At 37.0% G+C, this 19612-nt stretch overlaps 1 protein-coding gene across 9 annotated transcripts in view; it reads left to right on the forward strand.

Annotated features, from left to right (window-relative positions):
- PTBP3 (polypyrimidine tract binding protein 3) overlaps positions 1-19612 on the forward strand; it is a 116950-nt gene that overhangs the window by 80184 nt on the left and 17154 nt on the right. For all 9 annotated transcript variants that reach the window (XM_026456259.2, XM_023201833.3, XM_023201836.2 and 6 more), the window contains 2 exons: positions 2146-2256; positions 3862-4036. In XM_026456259.2, the coding sequence (XP_026312044.1) occupies positions 2146-2256; positions 3862-4036 (286 nt within the window). The remainder of the gene's footprint in view (positions 1-2145; positions 2257-3861; positions 4037-19612) is intronic.

Genomic DNA, 19612 nt, shown 5'->3' on the forward strand with positions numbered 1-19612 from the left:
GCACATGGGTATATGCATATCTCTTTGAGTCCCTTGGCTGTATACCTAGAAATGGAATCGCTGGATCATATGGTAATTCTATTTTCATTTTTTAAGGAAAGGTTCTACTTTTTCCATAGTGACTGTAACATTTTACATTTCTACCAACAGTGCACAGTGGTTCCGTTTCCTTCATATCCTCCCCAATACTTGTTATTTTATGGGTTTTAAAAAATTTTATAACTATCCTAATGAAAGTTAGGTGATATGTAGTTTTGATTTGCATTTTTTCTAATGATTAGTGATATTGAGCATCTTTTTGTGGGCTTATTGGCAGTTTGATTAGCTTCTTTGGAGAAATGTCTATTGAAGTCCTTTGCCTATTTTTGGGTTGCATTGTTTGTATTGTCATTGAGTTACATGAATTCTTTATATATTCTGGATCTTAACTCATTATCATGTACATGATTTGATTTCACTCTGTTGATAGTTTCCTTTGATGCACAAAAGTTTTTAATTTTGAGGTAGTACCATTTATCTATTTTTTCTTTCATTACCTGTGCTGTAGAATATTCTTTCTTTCATGTTTTTTTCCTAACCACTAGACTACCAGGGGAGGATAGTTATTCTTGAGGCATACTTTGAGAATTAAAAAGCAGGGCCAGGTATGGTGCCTCACACCTGTAATCCCAGCACTTTGGAAGGCCACGATGGGAGGATAACTTGAGCTCAGGAGTTTGAGACCAACCTGGCCAACATAGTGAGACCTCATCTCTATAAAACCTTAAAAATAAAAAATTAGCCAGGTGTAGTGTAGTCCCAGCTGCTTGGGAGGCTGAGATGGGAGGATTGCATAAGCCTGGGAGGTGGAGCCTGCAGTGAGCCCTGATTGTACCATAGTAGTTGATAACAGCAAAATCTTACCAGCATAGGGAATGCTCAACCTTTTTCATCTCAAAAGCAGAACAAATTTTTGTTTTAAGGTTCAAATTTAAAATGGAGTGAATATTAGTTTTCACATTGCTATAAAGATACTCCCTGAGACTGGGTAATTTATAAACAAAAGAGGTTTAATTGACTCACAGTTCTGCATGGCTGGGGAGGCTTCAGGAAACTTACAGTCATGGCAGAAAGCGAAGGGGAAGCCAGGGCCTCCTTCACATGGCGGCAGGAGAGAGAGCTCGCGTGGGGGAAACTGCCGCTTCTAAAACCATCAGATCTCTTGAGAACTCCTTCACTATCACCAGAACAACAAAGGCGAAACTGCCCCCATGATCCAGTCACCTCCCACCAGGTCTCTCTTTTGACATGTGGGAAATCACAATTTGAGATGAGATTTGAGTGGTGACACAGGGCCAAACCATATTAACAGAGGAAAACTAAATATATTGTTGTTTTATCCCGCCTATTTAGTCTTTCAGAAATGAGTTACTATTAATAGTAACACTGGCTGTGAACCCTGTGGTGCTGAGGTAGATAGAACATGTGTTGTGAGGATATTGATGTCAGGAAGCCCTCCCCTCTTTCTTCTCAAAAGACACTTCAGAAAGACCTTCTTTGGCCACCACTCTTGCGCTCTCTCTCAACTTGCATTCTGGTTCATGCTCACCCCTTCCCTTCTTTTATTTTTATTCTTAAGACTTTTGAAATCACCAGATATTAGGATATTTGTCATTTGTTTATTGTCTGTCTTCATATGGGCATAGACTTTTGTCTCTGTTTTGTTTACTGCTGTTTTTGCAGTGTTTAGAACAATCCTCCAAATATTTGGCGAATTAATAGAGCAGCCTCTAGTTGAACATCTTCTAGTGGCTACAGAAATCTCAAAAAGTAGATGATTCTTCACAGGGTGAAATAGTTGGTCCGTGACTCCCACTTTTATTCATATGCTTTGTAACACATCTCATCCCATTGATTATCGTAGTGTCCTATTTTAATACTGTACCATTTATGTATGCCATAAAATAGGCTAGTTGTGTACCGGGCATTGTTCTAAGATAGGCGTAGGTATTGAAATGTTAATGTTTTAGGTTTAAGTCATTTTGGTACCAAAGTTTTAAAGAGAAAATTTTCACTTAAAAGGATTTATGAACAAATTGTATTTATAAAGGTACATTAGTTTGATACCTTTCTTTTACATTTAACCGAACTTGAACTGTTTTCCAGATATTTTCTAAATTTGGCACAGTCTTGAAGATTATCACCTTTACAAAGAATAATCAGTTTCAAGCCTTGCTTCAGTATGCTGACCCAGTAAATGCACATTATGCCAAAATGGTAATTATGATCTTTGTTTCATTTTTCAATTGTTAATGACTCTAGTGATGCCTGAAGGAAGTCATCATATCTTCTCTTGTGCCCCACTTTACCACGTGTTTTTTAAAAAAAAAAATTTGGTAAAATATACATGATGTTTACCATTTTAGTCATTTTAAAGTGTATGATTCCATGTATTTTTTTTTCTAAGCTAAAAATCATTACTTCTTCATATGAAATGATCTCACATCTCCTAACACCTCTCACATCTCTGAGACTCAGGTCCTGTTTGTCATGTTTAAAGTCTACAGTTGAACACAGTACTCCTGATGTAAGCTAATAGAGCCATCATTACCCTCGTGCTTTCATTTACTTCTCCCATCCAAGTACTAACCAGGCCCGACCCTGCTTAACTTCTGAGATCAGATGAGATCAGGCACATTCATGGTAGTATGGCTATAGAACATTTACTTCTGTTAAATCAGTCAGAAATTGGTTTCACCATTTTTGCAGCTGTAGTCAATGTTTATTCCTGTTGAGCTCTAAATTGGTGGAGATACTAAATCTTAGGAAATATGCTGCTGTCAATTCATGTTATCTTTTTTTAGTACATGAAAACCTATTTTGACAAGATATAAAACTTGACGTTCAGTTTGGTTATCTTAGGCATACCTCCTGTTGATATCTATCCCTGACTCTAATTTCATCTTGTAGCAGTTTTTGCTAGTCATTCCTAGTTTTTGGTCAAAGATGAGGACTAAGGCTTGTGATACTTTTGTGTACCACATAGTGTCTGGCACTCGATTGGGAGTATAGCCTTTATATTTGCTGTACCCTGAACTTGCATGTATTATTTTGTACCTTTATTATGGCATACTTGTCAATGACCATTATTATAAATCAGGAGATATATATATATATATATATATATGTTTTATTTTTATGTGCTTTGCTTTCTGGTATCTATTTTTATAAATTCAAGCATTTGTGAAAGTCCTAAGTGGTCACAAATACCCTTAGGTAAATTTTTATTCTTGCAAAGGAAGAGGTTGCTAATCTTTGGTTGCAACTGACTCCACATTTCCCTCAGTTTATTATTCAAAGTATTACAAAGTAAATTTACAATAGAAAAAAGTAAGTGATAGATACCATTTTATATATTGTGGCTCTGACAAGTACCATTTACAAAAGCTTTTTTTCATCCTAACAAAGCTTATACATCCTAGTATAATGTGAATTATACTAAAATGAATTAAAATGGAATGTAAAATCAGAGTATCTTAAAACTTTTGGTATAGGCAAAATAATCATAATAATAGTGAACATTTCTATGATAGACAGTAGTTTTCCAATCTTTTACATTTCTCCTCTCTTACTTGATCTTACCACAGACAAGATAAATATTACCAGTCTTATTTTACAGATGAAAGCTGAGACTTAGAGATTTTCTTTTTCTCTCTTAGGCTCATAGTTAATGACTGTGAGGTAAAAGTAAACCCAAGACTTTGGCTTTTTAGTTAGTGCTTTCTGCCTCACACCTGATTGCCACTCTTTGTCAAAGTAGACGCTTCTTGGTTATCAGTGTTGTTGTCTTGCCAAAACCAGTCCCTTTCTTACATGCTTTAGGCTCTGGATGGCCAGAATATCTATAATGCATGCTGCACTCTGCGCATTGACTTCTCCAAGCTCACCAGCCTTAATGTGAAATATAATAATGACAAAAGCAGAGACTTCACTCGCTTAGACCTTCCTACTGGTGATGGCCAGCCATCCCTTGAACCCCCTATGGCTGCTGCTTTTGGTGAGTAGTTCTTTTTTGGATCACAAAGCAAGTTTTCTGAAGTTACAAGTTTCATTTATTAGGCCATGTATGTTTATAAGCCTTTTTCTTCTTGAGTTCTCTCAGGATTTATAAAGGAAAGCAAGAATCCTGGAACAAAGTATGCCCATTAATTAAATATTAATATTAGGAGGTTCTGTGAGTTGACAAAACAAATGAATATCTGAAATTGAGTTATAAATTTATTTTCTAACATTGATATTTCTCATTCTTTAAAAGCGAGAGACCATTTGCTTCAAATTAGTAGTCTTATTAATTTAAATATACTAGTTTATAGCCAAAATAATTTTGCCATATATGCTCTTGAGGAAAGTACTTTTCCCTTTTTAAGTAGTGATATTTTATATCAAGCCTAAATTAATAGTAGGATCTTCTTTTATTCAAAGAAGAGGATTTATTTTGTTTTGTTTCTTAAACTTTAGAACTTCCAGCTGTATCTTAAGCTTGTGTGAAGTTGCATTTTGCATTAGTAAAAATGCAGCCTTCTGAACTGTCTCTGCAAATTGTAGCTTTGAAGAGCCTCCTCCTTTTATTTAAAGTAAACCTCTTAAGGAGAAAGCAATGGATGGCCCAGTCTGAATATCTTATTAGGTTAGTATGTGCTACTTTTGGTTTCACAGTTCTCAAAAGAGTGATTTATTATTTAGATAAAGTATTACTACCTTTTGTGATTGATTTTCCCTTTACCAAATAACACCATAAAATATTGCTAATTGGGACTTTAAGTAGTATCTAGTTCATGCTTTATAGGTGAGAAAATTAAAAGAATTAAGACAATCAAATTATAAAATTAAGACAACCAAATGATTGTCCAAACTTTCTAGAAAATAGTTCATTACTTTAAAGTAAAAACTTTTTTATTATTTTTAATTTAAAAAGCCAAGGGAATGGTGCAGTGCATCTTTCTTACGTTGTTAAAATGTCTGTTTTGGCTTCTTTGACCAAATTTTTGTATTTTATATTTGTTACCAGCCCCTAACTTACTTACCTGATTTGGCAGTGACAAAGGTCTTTGTTATTACCATTTTAATAACAAATGATAGAAATGTCATTACCATTTTAATAACAAATGATATTTGGGGCAAAAAAAATACTGGGGCAAATTAAAGTTTGCCAAAACTCAGCTGTCAAATGTAAGAATTCACTAATTCTAATAATTGATTATGTACTCTTGGTGCAGTTAATGTTCTGTATTATGGGAGGAGGACATTTTAAAAATATGTTAAGAATTTTGATTTCTGAATGTGAGGAGGACATGTTAAGAATTTTGATTTCTGAATATAAAATATCAGAATGTTCATATCCTTTCTCATTAATGTTATTAATAAATCCTTAGTCACTGCAAAATAATGTCTATATCCTAAAAAAGTGACTCATCAGAGAGAGAACAGTGCACTTTATATATTATGTGAAAGTTTCTCTACTTTGCCTCTCACTAATATTTGATACAGTTTCACAATTCCCTTCTTTTTTTCTTGGCTTTGGAAATACCACTCTCCTTACTTTCTTCCTACTTGACTGGCTGTTCTTTCTCTTTTAAAGGTTGCCCTTTACAGTTTCTAGGGCTGAGTCATAAGCACTGTGTTCTTGCTTTTAGTGACATTTGTTATACTCATAGAAAAGCTTATAAAACACGTAAGTATATACACACCCATGTGATTACCACCCAGATTAAGAAATAAAGTATTTATACATACTGAAGAAGCACGCTGTGTACCTTTCTTCTTCAATTTTGTTCACTCTCCTTTGCCCAAGATAACCACAGTCCCAAATTTGATAATTATTCTCTTGCTTTTCTGTTTTCCTGTTGTTTTTTTTTACTACTCATTATATATCCCTAAATGCAACTTAAAAAAATTTTTTTAAAGCATTCAGTACTTTAAAGCATTAAAAAATTTTAAAACTGTATTTAGAACTTGACATAAATGGACTCATGCTGGTTTTCTTTTGTGACTTTATTTTATTTGCCCTGTATGGCTTTGGTGATTCATCCGTATTCATACATGTGGCTATCGTTCATTCATTCTTAGTACCATCAAGTCTATAGTATCCCATTGCATTGGAAGAATAATATATTATGGTTTGTTTATCCATTTTATTGTTGATAAATATTTTGTTTGTTTTAGTTTGATGCTACTATGAACATTCTTTCCTGCTGGACAAGAGTTTTCTTTAAGAAGTACATAGGAAAGGAATTGTTGGGTCATAGAGAACATATTTCTTCAGTTTTATTACATAATGCCAGTTTTCAAAGTGATTGTACCAGTTTGTAACTGCATTGTGAGATGAAGAAAATTTTTTTAAGTCATCTCCTACTGGAAGGAGTGAGGTTAAATTTTTTTTTTTTTTATTTTAGTGTATGTGTAATGGTATCTTAACATAGTTTTCAATTGCATTTTCCTAATTACTAATGAGGTTGAACATATTTTCTTTATTATTCATCCTGTCATAAATTTTCTATTTATTTATTTATTTCACGAATAAGTTCTTTAGTGGTGATTTCTGAGATTTTGGTGCAAGCAAAGATTTGGTGTTTGGTACACCCAAGCACCGTACACTGTACCCAGTGTGTAGTCTTTTACTTCTCACCTCCATCCCTGTGCAATTCTTTTGTCTATTTTTGTGCTTTATTTCTCCTTTTTTTCTTACTTGTACGAATTCATTATGTATTCCAGATACTAGTCCATTGTTTGCTGTATGGGTTGCAAAATAGTTTCTCCCAGTTTTGGCTTGTTGATTTATTGGTAATGATAACTTTTATGTAGTCAAGTTTATTTTTTATTTCCGCTATATTTGTGTTTTTTTGTGTGTCTTATTTAAGAAATCCTTTGTGATATAAGGTCATAAATATATTTACTTATATTCTAAAGTTTATGGTGTTTTAGTAATAAACTTTGAAATTAAATTTTGTCTGAAATTAAATTGCAAGAGTAGTACAAAGAACTTCTATGTATCTCTTAGTCAGATTGCCCTATTAGCATCATGCCATATTTACTTTATCATCTGAGTATTTGTGTATGTGTATGTATATACATATCTAATATATACACTATCTATATTTGTGTATGCATGTGTATGTATATTTATTTTCCCCCACCCCCAAACCACTTGAGTAAGTTGCAGATATGATGTCCCTTTATGTCTAAATTAATCATTGTGTATTTACTAAGAACAAGGACATTCTTACTAAATACAGTTTAATTATCAAAGTTGGGAAATTAACATCTATACAATCCTTTAATCCATAGACTTTTTGTTTTTTGAGATAGTCATTCTCTGTCATCGAGGCTAGAGTGCAGTGGCATGATCATAGCTCATTGTAGCATTGACCTTGGGCTCAAGCGATCATCCTGCCTTAGCCTCCAAAGTAGCTAGACTATAGGCAAGCAACACTACATCTGGCTTTTTTGGTTTTTTTTTTTCCCCCATTTTTTGTGGAGATGGAGTCTTGCTGTTTCAACCAGGCTAGTCTCAAACTCCTGGGATCAAGTGATCCTCCTACCTCAGCCTCCCAAAGTGCCAGTTGTGAAAATAGTGTCTTTTATGACAGAATTTTTTTCTGGTAAAGATCCAAACAAGTATCAGGCTAATTTATTTGTCATGTCTCTTTCGAGTCATTTAATTCAGAACATTTCTTTATTCTGTGTCTTTCATAACTTTTTTTTTGTGTGTGACAGGGACTTATTCTGTTGCCCAGGCTGAAGTGCAGAGATGCAATCACAGCTAACTGCAATCTCAACCTCCAGGGCTCAAGTGATCCTTGTACCTCAGCCTCCTGGGTAGCTGGGACTACAGGCACTCGCCATCATACCTGGCTAATTTTTATTTATATTTTCTTGTAGAGACAGAGTCTCACTGTGTTGCCCAGGTTGGACTGTTGGATTTTTGAAGAGATTAGGGAGGATATTTTTTGTAGAATGTCTTTCAATATAGATGTCTGGGTTTTCCTCATCGTTGTATACATTTTTGAGCAGAAATACTAAGAAATAATTTTGTCTTTCCTACCTTATTACATTAGGAGACATATGATGTTAATTTATCCTTTTTCTTGTGGTGTTAGCTTTGATCACTTGTTAAAGTGGTCTTGCAGGTTTCTTCCCTGTAATGTTACTATTTTACTGTTTTTCCCTTTATAACGAATTTACTGATTGAGATGGTAAATACCCTGTTCTTACCACTTTTCACCTTTTTCTTTTTTTTTGAGACTGAGTCTGGGTCTGTCGCCCATGCTGGAGTGCAGTGGCGCCATCTCAGCCCACTGTAAGCTCCGCCTCCTGGGTTCGCGCCATTCTCCTGCCTCAGCCTCCTGAGTAGCTGGTACTACAGGCACCCGCCACCACGCCTGGCTAATTTTTTGTATTTTTAGTAGAGACGGGGTTTCACCGTGTTAGCCAGGGTGGTCTTGATCTCCTGACCTCGTGATCCACCTGCCTCTTCCTCCCAAAGTGCTGGGATTACAGATGTGAGCCATTGCGCCCAGCCCACCTTTTATTTTTCACATCTGTTGCCAGAATTATTTGTTACTCTGATGGTTGCCATGAGATAATTTGCTAATTCCATCATTTCTTCTACCTTTATTAGCTAGGATTTTATTATAAAGAATGTTTTTCTCAGCTGGGTGTGGTGGCTCACACCTGTAATTCCAGCACTTTGGGAGGCCGAGGTGGGTGGATCACTTGAGGTCGGGAGTTCAAGACCGTCCTGGCCAACATGGGGGGAAACCCTGTCTCTACTAAAAATACAAAAATTAGCTAGGCATGGTGGCACGTTCCTGTAGTTCCAGCAAGTAGCAGGGCTGAGGCACGACAATTGCTTGAACCTGGGAGACGGAGGCTGCAGTGAACTAAGATCCTGCTACTGCACTCCAGCCTGGGTGACAGAGCAAGACTCCATCTCAAAAAAAAAAAAGTTTTTCTCGGCTGAGCACAGTGGCTCACACTTGTAATCCCAGCACTTTGAGAGGATGAGGTTTCTTACCATCATCACTTTCATTCATTTATTTCACATCAATAAGGACTCATAGATTCTTATTTTATTCTACAAGTTATAATTTCCTACTATCGTTTTTCATTTTATGTTCAAGTTGTCCCTGATTTGGCCAGTAGGAGGCCGTTCACACTGGCTCTGTGGCCTTTTGACATGCCACCGTCATAATTGGAGCACTTCTTTCTTTCTGGCACTAGATATTTCAGATCTTCTTTACCCGATCTGGTGCTGGAATCAGCCATTTCTTCAGTGAGCCCTGGTTTCTTTTAGGGGAAAATGATATTTAAAAATCAATACCTAAACATTAGATGTGCTCATTGATAATAGGGCATAACTAAATGGACATGACTAGGATGTGTGTCTATGTTTGCTTCATAAATATATATTTCTCTGTGTGTGTGTATTTTAAAAAACGAATTTTAACTGAAAACCCCAATTCCAATCCAGCACCCTTTACAAATTGGTAACTCTCTAAGAATAAGAAATCTGATTCCCATTATCCTTAACGTGTTTACCTATTTGCTCAATCTTAGATTACACAGAAGTGGTTTCGGAATTGCAAACACATACTACTAACTTGAGTTTTTGTTTGTTTGGTTTTTTTTTTGTCTTTGTTTTTGAGGCAGAGTCTCGCTCTGCCCAGGCTGGAGTGCAATGGCACAATCTGGGTTCGCTGCAGCCTTTGCCTCCCAGGTTCAAGCAGTTCTCATGCCTCAGCTTCCTGAGTAGCTGGTACTACAGATGTGCACCACCACACCGGCTAATTTTTTTGTATTTTTTGTAGAGACAGGGTTTTGCCATGTTGGCCAGGCTGGTCTTGAACTCCTGACCTCAAGTGATCTGCCCGCCTTGGCCTCCCAAAGTGCTGGGATTACAGGTGTGAGCCACTGTGCCCGGCCGAGCTTGATACTTACAAGACTTATTTTTCTGGGCATTGCTACGTTGGTCTAGTTGTCTCCTTTTGTTATTACCCGAAGTCTGAAACTCTGCTAAAGTCTCTTTTATCTTACTCTTCTTCAAGACTATCTTGGCAATTCTTGACTATTTGTATTTTTTAAGCATTTTAAGATCAGCTTGTTGAGTTCCAAAAAAAAAAAAAAAAAAGCAGCAGCAGTAGCTCTTGGGGTTTTGATTGGGATTACATTGAATTTACAAATGAGTTAGAAGATAATTGACATCATTATGATAGAATTTTCCAGTCTTTGAACATTGTGCATCTATCCATTCATTTGGACTTTTTTTTTTTTTTTTTTTGAGACAGGGTTTTGCTCAGTCACCTAGGCTGAAGTGCAGTGGTACAATCATGCTTCACTGCAAACTTGACCTCCAGGCTCAGGCAATCCTCCCACCTCAGCCTCCTGAGTAGCCAGGACCACAGGCATACATCACCATGCTCTGCTAATTAAAAAAAAAATTTTTTTTTTGTAGAGATAGGGTCCCTCTATATCACCTAGATTGGTCTAAAACTCCTGGTCTCAAGTGATCTCCAACCTCTGCTTCCCAAAGCACTAGGATTACAGGTGTGAGCCACTGCAGCCTGGATGTTTGTTAATGTCTTTCAGTAAAGTTGGGTGACTTTTCTCCTTAAAGATTTGCACATTTTTTTGTTGTATTTATTCCTGAGAAAATTTTTTTTTTTTTTGAGACAGAGTCTCACTCTGTTGCCCAGGCTGGAGTGCAGTGGCGAGATCTCGGCTCACTGCAGCCTTCACTTCCCAGGTTCAAGCAATTCTCCTGCCTCAGCCTCCCAAAGCCGAGAGGCACATGCCACCATGCCTGGCTAATTTTTTGTATTTTTAGTAGAGGGGGGTTTCACGGTGTTAACTAGGATGGTCTTGATCTCCTGACCTTGTGATCTGCCTGCCTTGGCCTCTCAGAGTGCTGGGGTTATAGGTGTGAGCCACCGTGCCCGGCTATTCCTGAGAACTTCTTACTTTTACTTTTATTTTACATGGCATAGTGTGGTGTCTGGGAACCATATTTTTTGTATTCTGATTGTAGACCTATTATTAATGAGCTGTGTAATCTTGGGCAAGTTACTTAACTACTCTGCATTTCTCTTTCTGTGTGTAATGTGTAACAGTTCTTAACTGGTAGGGTTGTGAAGATTAAATGTGCTCATCATGTACATGAAGAGTTTAAAATGATACCTAACATAAGCCCAATGTAAGTTTGAAGTATCATTATTGTTTTCTAACTGTTGGTAATACAGAAATGCAGCATTGTTATCTCTTGATTTCATAAGTCAGAAACCCTGATAAACTCTTACGAATTCCAATAATTTGCCTGTGGATTCTTTTTACATTTCAATATACACAATCATATCATCTACAGATAATGTCAGTTTATATCCTTTCTGCTAATCCCTGGGTTTTTTTAATTTTTTGAGATAGAGTCTTTCACCCAGGCTGGAGTCCAGTTGCGCAATTTTGGGTCACTGCAACTTCTGCCTTCCAAGTTCAAGCAATTCTCATGCCTCAGCCTCCTGAGTAGCTGGGATTACAGGTGCCTGCCACCACGTCTAGCTAATATTTTGTATTTTTAGTAGAGACTGGGTTTCACCAGGTTGGCCAGCCTGGTCTCAAATGCCTCACCTCAAGTGATCCACCCACCTTGGCCCCCTAAAGTACTGGGATTACAGACAAGAGCCACCACACCTGGCCTAATCCCTGGGACTTTAATTCTTTTTCTTGCTTAAGTAAGATAGACCCAACTTCTAAAATTAATATAGAAATGGAAAAAGAAAGCATTTAGAATAGAGCTGCTGAAAACTTTTTTTTTTTAAGCTGTAAGACTTAACATGGAACTGCAGTAATCAAACCAGTTTGGTAATGTCAGAAGGATAGATATATGGATTAATGGAGCATATTAGAGAGACTAGAAATAGATCCACAGATGTGGTCAATTGATTTTCAACAATGTTGCCAATCTAATCCACTAGAGAAAGGGAAAATCTTTCAGTAAGTGGGTTTTGTACAAGTGGATATTGGTATTGGGGATAAAAAGTATTAACCATTATCCTGTGGCATACTGACAAATTAATTTGAAATGGATCTTAGTCCTGTATGTAAAATTTGTTGTGTGGACCTGTAGTTCCAGCTATTCAGGAGGCCAAGGTGAAAGGATCACCTGAGCCCGGGATTTCTGGACTATAATGTTCTGTTCTGATCGGATGTCTGCACTTAAGTTCTGCAGCGGTATCGTGACTTCCCAGGAGAGGAGGCCAACAAGGTTGCCTAAGGAGGGATGAACTGGTCCAGGTCAGAAACAGAGGAGGTCACAACTTCCATGTAGATCCGTAGTGGTATTGTGCCTGTGAATAGCCACTGCACTCCAGCCTGGGCAACACCAAGACCCTGTCTCTTAAAAACAAATGCACTTATACCTATAAAATTTCCAGAAGAAGACATAGGAGAAAATCTTTGTAACCTGGAGATATGCAAAGTTTATTAGACCACAGAAAGCACAAATCGTAAAAGGAAATAAGTTACGTATTGTACATCATAATTTTAGTGCTCCATTGTTTGAAAGATCATCAAGAAAACCAAAAGGCAAACATCACTCATTCCAAGTTGGCAAAACCTCTGGCTCCTACCTAGCCTGGTGATTTGTGAAATTTAAAAATGTTGCTGGGTGCAGTGGCCAGCACACCTGTAGTCCCTGTTACATGGGAGGCTGAGGCAGGAGGATTGTTTGAGCTCAGGCTTGAGTGCGCTCTAACCAAGCCTATGAATAGCTGCTGTACTTCATTTCGGGTAACACAGTCAGACCCCATCTCCAAAAAATATATAAATTAATTAATTAAAATGTGATTTATTGTTAAACACAAATGTTCATAGCAGTTTTATTTATAATAGCCAAAATCTAGAAGTATTCTACTAACAGGTGAATAGATAAAAGTGGTCCTTCTATGCAGTCAAATACTATTCAGCAATAAAAAGGAATAAAGTAGTGATAAAGGCAAAGGGATTATGCTGAACAAGAGAAGCCAGACAGAAAGGAACACCTATTGTATAATTCTGTTTGTGTGTATTTCTATAAAATGCAAACTAATCTATAGTGTGAGAAAGATCAGTGGTTGCCTGAGGACAAAGTTTGGAGAGAGAGAGATAGCAGAGGGACATGAGAAAAGTTTCAGGAATGGTGTGAATATTTGTTATCTTGATTGTGATGATAATTTCACATGCTTTAAATATACGGTCATGTGTTCCTTAACCACAGGGATACGTTCTGAGAAACGTGCCATTAGGTGGTTTTGTTGTGTACTTAAACATAGATGTTATAGCTTACTATACACCTAGACTGTATGGCATGTTACCGTAATGAATACTATAGGCAACTATAACATATGGTAAGTATTTGTGTATCTAAACATAGAAAGGGTACAGTAAAAATACAGTATAAAAATAAAAATGGTACACCTGTATAGGGCACTTCCCATGAGTAGAGGTTGCAGGACTGAAAGTAATATTTTTTTTTTCCTTAATAAATTAGCCTTAGCTTGCCCGGGCATGGTGGCTCACACCTGTAATCCCAGCACTTTGGGAGGCCGAGACAAGTGGATCACTTGAGGTCAGGAGTTTGAGACCAGCCTGGCCAACACTGTGAAACCTCATCTGTACTAAAAAATACAAAAATTAGCTGGGCGTGGTGGAGGGCTTCTGTAATCCCAGCTACTTGGGAGGCTGAGGCAGGAGAATTGCTTGAACCCAGGAGGCGGAGTCTGCAGTGAGCCCAGATTGTGCCACTGCACTCCAGCCTGGGCGACAGAGTGAGACTCAGTTTTAAAAAATAATGATAGTAAATTAAATAAATAAATAAAATAACCTTAGCTTACTATAATTTTAACTTCATAAACTTTTTATTTTTAACTTTTGACTCTTTTGTGATAATTCTTAGCTTGAAACACAAGCACATTGTGTACAAAATATTTTTTGTTTACAAGGTGTTCAAAAATATTTTTTCTTCATATCCTTATTCTGTGAACTTTTTTCTATTAAACTTTTTTCAACTTTTAGTTTTTTGTTAAAAACTAAGACACATACACACGTTAACCTCAGCCTACGCAAGGTCAGGACTGTCAATATCGCTGTCTTCTACATCTTGTCCCACTGGAAGGTCTTCAGGGACAGTAACATGCATGAAACTGTCATCTATAATGACAATACATTCTTGTGGAAGACCTCCTGAAGGACCTGCTTGAAGCTGTTCTACAGTTCAGTTTTTTTAAAAAAACAAGTAGGAGTACACTCTAAAATAACAATAAGAAGTATAGTATAGTATATACTATATAATAAAAGTATAGTATGTATATAAACCAGTAACATAATTCTTTATTACCAAGTGTTATATACTGTACACAATTTTATTTTCTGTACTTTTATATTATTGAGTTTGTTTATGCCAGCATCACTACAAACATATGAAGAATATGTTGCACTACAGTGTTACAATGGCTATAACATTACTGAGCAATAGGAATTTTTCAGTTCCATTATAATCATATGGAACCACCATTGTATATGTGGATCGTTATTGACCACTGAGCATGACAGTATATCAAAACTCACCACATTGTACGCAGATATACATAATATATTACATACACATGTATATATGTACCTTGTATTGTGTGTAAGTTAGAAAAGAAATGAAGTCAAATCATTTTACTCTAATGCTGAGTACCCTCCAAAGGTTTCTGTTTATTTCAGAGTGGATGCCCCCATCTTTACATTGAATCTACAAGGCCCTGTACCATCTTTTTTTCTTTTTGACAAATCTTTTTTCATGCTCCCCTACTTCATCCTTCTATCCCTCAATACTGATATCCCTATTGTTTGTCAAACATATTAGGCATGTTCCAACCTCCAGATCGTTCCACTGGTTATTTCTTCTGCCTGGAGTGCTTTTCTTGCAGGTACACTGGGAGAGATATTTCTCATCTGCCTTCTTTGACCTGTCTTGACAAGCTCTTCCTCAGAACTCTCCTTATCCTTCCTTCTTTCTTTCCCTCCCCCCTCCTCCCTTCCCTTCCCTCTTCCTCTTCTCCCCTCCTGTCCCCTCCCTCTCTTCTTTTCTTTTTCCTCTCTCTTTCTTTGCTTTCTTTCAACAGATCTCTCTCACTCTGTTACCCAGGCTGGAGTGCAGTGGTTCTGTCATGCCTCACTGTAGCCTGGAACTCCTGGACTCAGGCAATCCTTCCACCTCAGCCTCCTGAGTAGCTGAGAATACAGGCAGGCAGCACCATGCCTGATTAATTTTAAAATTTTTTGTAGAGAGGGGGTTCTCACTATGTTTTCCAGGCTTCTCTTGAACTCTTGGCCTGAAGTGATCCACCCACCTTGGCCTCCCAAAGTGCTGGGATTCTAGGTGTGAGTCACTATGCCCAGCCTGTTTTTTTCCATAGTAATTGTCACCTTCTTCTATGCTATACAGTTAACTTATTGCATATTCTGTGTATTGTTTATTCTGTTTTTAATCTCTATTAAACTTCACCAGGGCAGACTTGGGGAGTAGGATGCCTATTTAGTTTACTAATATTTTCTAATTCCTGAAGCAAAATAACCATGCAAACAATATTTGTTGAATAAATGTTTATTATTCTGTTTTTTCCACTACTGGTTTGAAGTTTAGCACTGTTTCTGTTTTTATCTAGATTTTTAACTTTCAAACATTTTACCAAAATCTAATGTTAATTAATAGCTGTACCTTTTCTTACATAATAGAAGAATATTAGGACACTTGGACTCCTTTTACCTCCTCCTTACTGTGATGTTATTATATTTTTACATTATTTGACTTTAATCTTGCCATTTGTTATTATTGTTTTGTACAATCAGTATTCATTTAGATTAAACCATATATAACTCTTTGGGTTTTTCATTCCTTCTTGCAACTCAAGACAGGCCATCTGAAAACACTTATATTCTGCCTGAAAGATACTTTTTAGTATTTCACTTAGGAAAGGTCTATGGTAACATATTTGAAGTTTTTATTTGCCCCAAAATATTTTTCTTTTGTTATCAATTTTAAGAGTTATTTTTGCTGAGTATAAAATTCTAGGTTGACAGGTATTTTTTCTTTCAGCATATTAAAGATACCATTCGATGGTATTCTGGTTTCCATTGTTGCTCTTAGAAAGTCAGTTGTCAGCTGGGCATGGTGTCTCACGCCTGTAATCTCAGCACTTTGGGAGGCCGAGGCAGGCAGATCACAAGGTCAGGAGATCGAGACCATCCTGGCTAACACAGTGAAACCCTGTCTCCACTAAAAATACAAAAAATTAGCTGGGCATGGTGGCAAGCGCCTGTAGTCCCAGCTACTCGAGAGGCTGAGGCAGGAGAATGGCATGAACCCAGGAGGCGGAGCTTGCAGTGAGCCAAGATTGCACCACTGCACTCCAGCCTGGGCAACAGACCGAGACTCCGTCTCTAGAAAAAAAGAGAAAGTCAGTTGTCAAGCTAACTACTGCTCTGTTTTTTCTGGCTATTCTTTAGGAATTTTCCTTTTCTTTGGCGTCCTTTTTCTTTTGTGTAGTTTCAGTATGATGTATTTGATGTATTCATTTAAGGATTTATTTTTATTCTAATTGGAGCTCATTGGGCTTCTTGAGTCAGTGGATTGTTTGTTATTTTCAGTGGTTCTAGAAATTATCCTTTCATGTATTTCCCCTTACCACTGTTTCTCTCCTGTCTTTCTGGAGCTTTGATTAGACATGTTATACCCCCATACTGTCCTCAGTGTACCAAACCTACTTTCCTTTCTGGGCTGCATTTGGAATAATTTCTTAGGACCTAACTTTCAGTTCACTGATGACGCTCTTCAACTTAGTTTAATTGTTGTTAAATCTGTCCTGTAATTTTAGATTTTAGCAATTGTAGCTTTCATTTCCAGAAATTTTATTTGGTTCATTTTTAAAAAGTGTCTCCTGTACTACAGATATTTTTTTGTATGTCTTTTTTCAAACATACTATTTAAATCTTCATCTGCTTAATTTAGTATCTCAAATTTTTTGCAGTTTTCTTTCTGCTTAGATATTTCTGACTTTTTGGGGTTTTTTGTGGGGGGGGGTGAGGATGAGTTATTCACTTTACTTGGAGAGTTAATTATGATTGTCCTTTGAGGCTTGGGATTAAGGTGTTTGTTCCTCCAGAGAGAATTTGCTTGCCTGCAACATTAAAGGCTCTATGTTCAGGATCATTTCAACCTAAATTCGTAGCTTGATTTTCCTTTGGACTTCCAAGAAATGTAAATTTGGGCTGTAAATTTTTGTGAAAGCTTCCTGTCAGAACTTTTCAGGGACTTTTCTCCCTTCTCTGCTAGTCACAAAGTAAACCTTCCTCATAGTCTTTTGAAGATGGTAGGAATAGTAGATAGGGTATTAGTTTCAGCTTATACTGACAGGTTAATGCAGTGAGAGTATCCTGTTGACTTCTCACCATGGGCTAACCCTGGTATTTGCTTCTGACCTGCTATCCCATGAGCTGATCAAACCAAAGCTCAGTGTCACAGGGTTAGAGTTTGGGCCTAGTTACTCCTTATAATCTCGGCAACTTTTAGGTTTCTTTTTTTTTTTTTTTTTTTGAGATGGAGTCTTGCTCTGTCGCCCGGGCTGGAGTGCAGTGGCCGAATCTCAGCTCACTGCAAGCTCCGCCTCCCGGGTTTACGCCATTCTCCTGCCTCAGCCTCCCGAGTGGCTGGGACTACAGGCGCCAGCCACCTCGCCCGGCTAGCTTTTTGTATTTTTTAGTAGAGACGGGGTTTCACCATGTTAGCTAGGATGGTCTCGAACTCCTGACCTCGTGATCCGCCCGTCTCGGCCTCCCAAAGTGGTGGGATTACAGACTTAAGCCACCATGCCCGGCCAACTTTTAGGTTTCTTAAAGAAAGTCTTTATACTTGTTCATTGAGCATTTTTCTGCAGTAAGGTTGATTTATATTAATTATTCTCCAATTTAGACATTAAGCTTGTTTGTTTAAGATTTTGCTATTTCAAATAACACTGTGATAAACTGATTTCATAGGTTAAAATGTTACATATTAATTCATATTGCCTTGGTTGCTATCATGGTGGTACATTTTCCAGATGTGAAGAATCTGTTCTTAGTCATTCAGATCCGAAACGTTTTTCTTAAAGGTTTGTGTAATTGCCTCGTTCTGAAATGAGGATATGAATCCATTGTCTAACGGCTTACTTTGCTATATAATGTTTCTGTTTCTGCCCATTTAGGGAGTGTAGATTATATAGACACTTGAAAAATGCATGTTTTATCAAATTTTAGCAAATGTTCTTATTAATCTTATTTTACATGGAAACAGTTATTTAAATTTGGTCTTGATAATTGTTTGCCAGTCCTTTTATGTATTTCTATTGAATGTTCTATGATAGTTATCTCAAAATCTTTCTTAATTTCTCTCAAATCTGCTTGCTAGAGCTCTCTCTCTGCTCACCCTTTCTGTAGCCATCTGTGTTAGCCACTTTGCTGTGCTTAACAACTACTCCCCCTCATCAGTGGTTGATAGAAATTAATGTTTATTTCTCTCCCATGCCTCGGCAGCTGTGAATAAGCTCTTGCTGCCATCCTCCACTTCTCTTTTTTATGTAGGGCCCATGCTAAAGATCACTCCTTTTTGAGACATGACATTCTTGTGGCAGAGAGTCAAGAATAAGGGAGCAGGTATAAACCCGTAATGCCACTTGAAGGCTCTGTGTGGAAGTAGTAACATATCATTTCCACCGTTATTCTTTGGGAAAAACATAACATGATCAAGCCCAGTGTGAACTGCATGGAAATGTGTGCTCTTCCACCAGAAGGCATTGCAAGTCATGTTTGGCCAGTTATATAGAAGTGGGCAAGTGAATATTGGCAACAATAATACAATATCCACCATCTCTCTCCTTATGTTTAACTTTGTTTTTAGCCTTTCTAGCATAGATGTTCATAATTGCTTGTGTCTATCTTGAGGTCTCTTTGTGAAGTCTTCCTTTGTGCCTTTAATATACTGTTTTCTGTGGTAAAAATGAATCATTTTACCTATGATCTTGAGCTTACTTGTGTGTAAGTTTGGCAAAGACAAAATCTTGTCTGTTTTGTTCAGACTCCTCACTAGAATGCTTAGCTCATGATATGCTCACAACATGTATATGTTAAATGGATTTTACTCTCTCTTCTTACTTCATCAATTATTCTGTCAGTTTCTCTCATTTTTTGAATCTCAATGTCAATTCTTTCTGCTAATTCTATCCCTGCAGTCTCTTGTGACTGTATTTTCTTGGATTACTGTAATTAGTTACATATTGAATAAATTATATTAAATCTTTTTAATGAAGAAAATAAAATTATATGAGTTTTTAACTCCTGGCAAATAGAGCCTACATACCTGTGCCTATAAATATGGTCATCTCCCTATCATTAAAAAGCAAACTCCCCACTTTGAGGTTTGCAGTCCAACCTTTGTATGACTTTCACATTTATTTCTACACAGGTAATTCACAAATTTATGTGTTTACTCTCACTATTTCTGTAATACTGTTGTTTACCTTTTTCATTT

The sequence above is a fragment of the Piliocolobus tephrosceles genome, chromosome 14 (assembly GCF_002776525.5).
Source record: "Piliocolobus tephrosceles isolate RC106 chromosome 14, ASM277652v3, whole genome shotgun sequence".
NCBI classification, from domain to species: Eukaryota; Metazoa; Chordata; class Mammalia; order Primates; family Cercopithecidae; genus Piliocolobus; species Piliocolobus tephrosceles.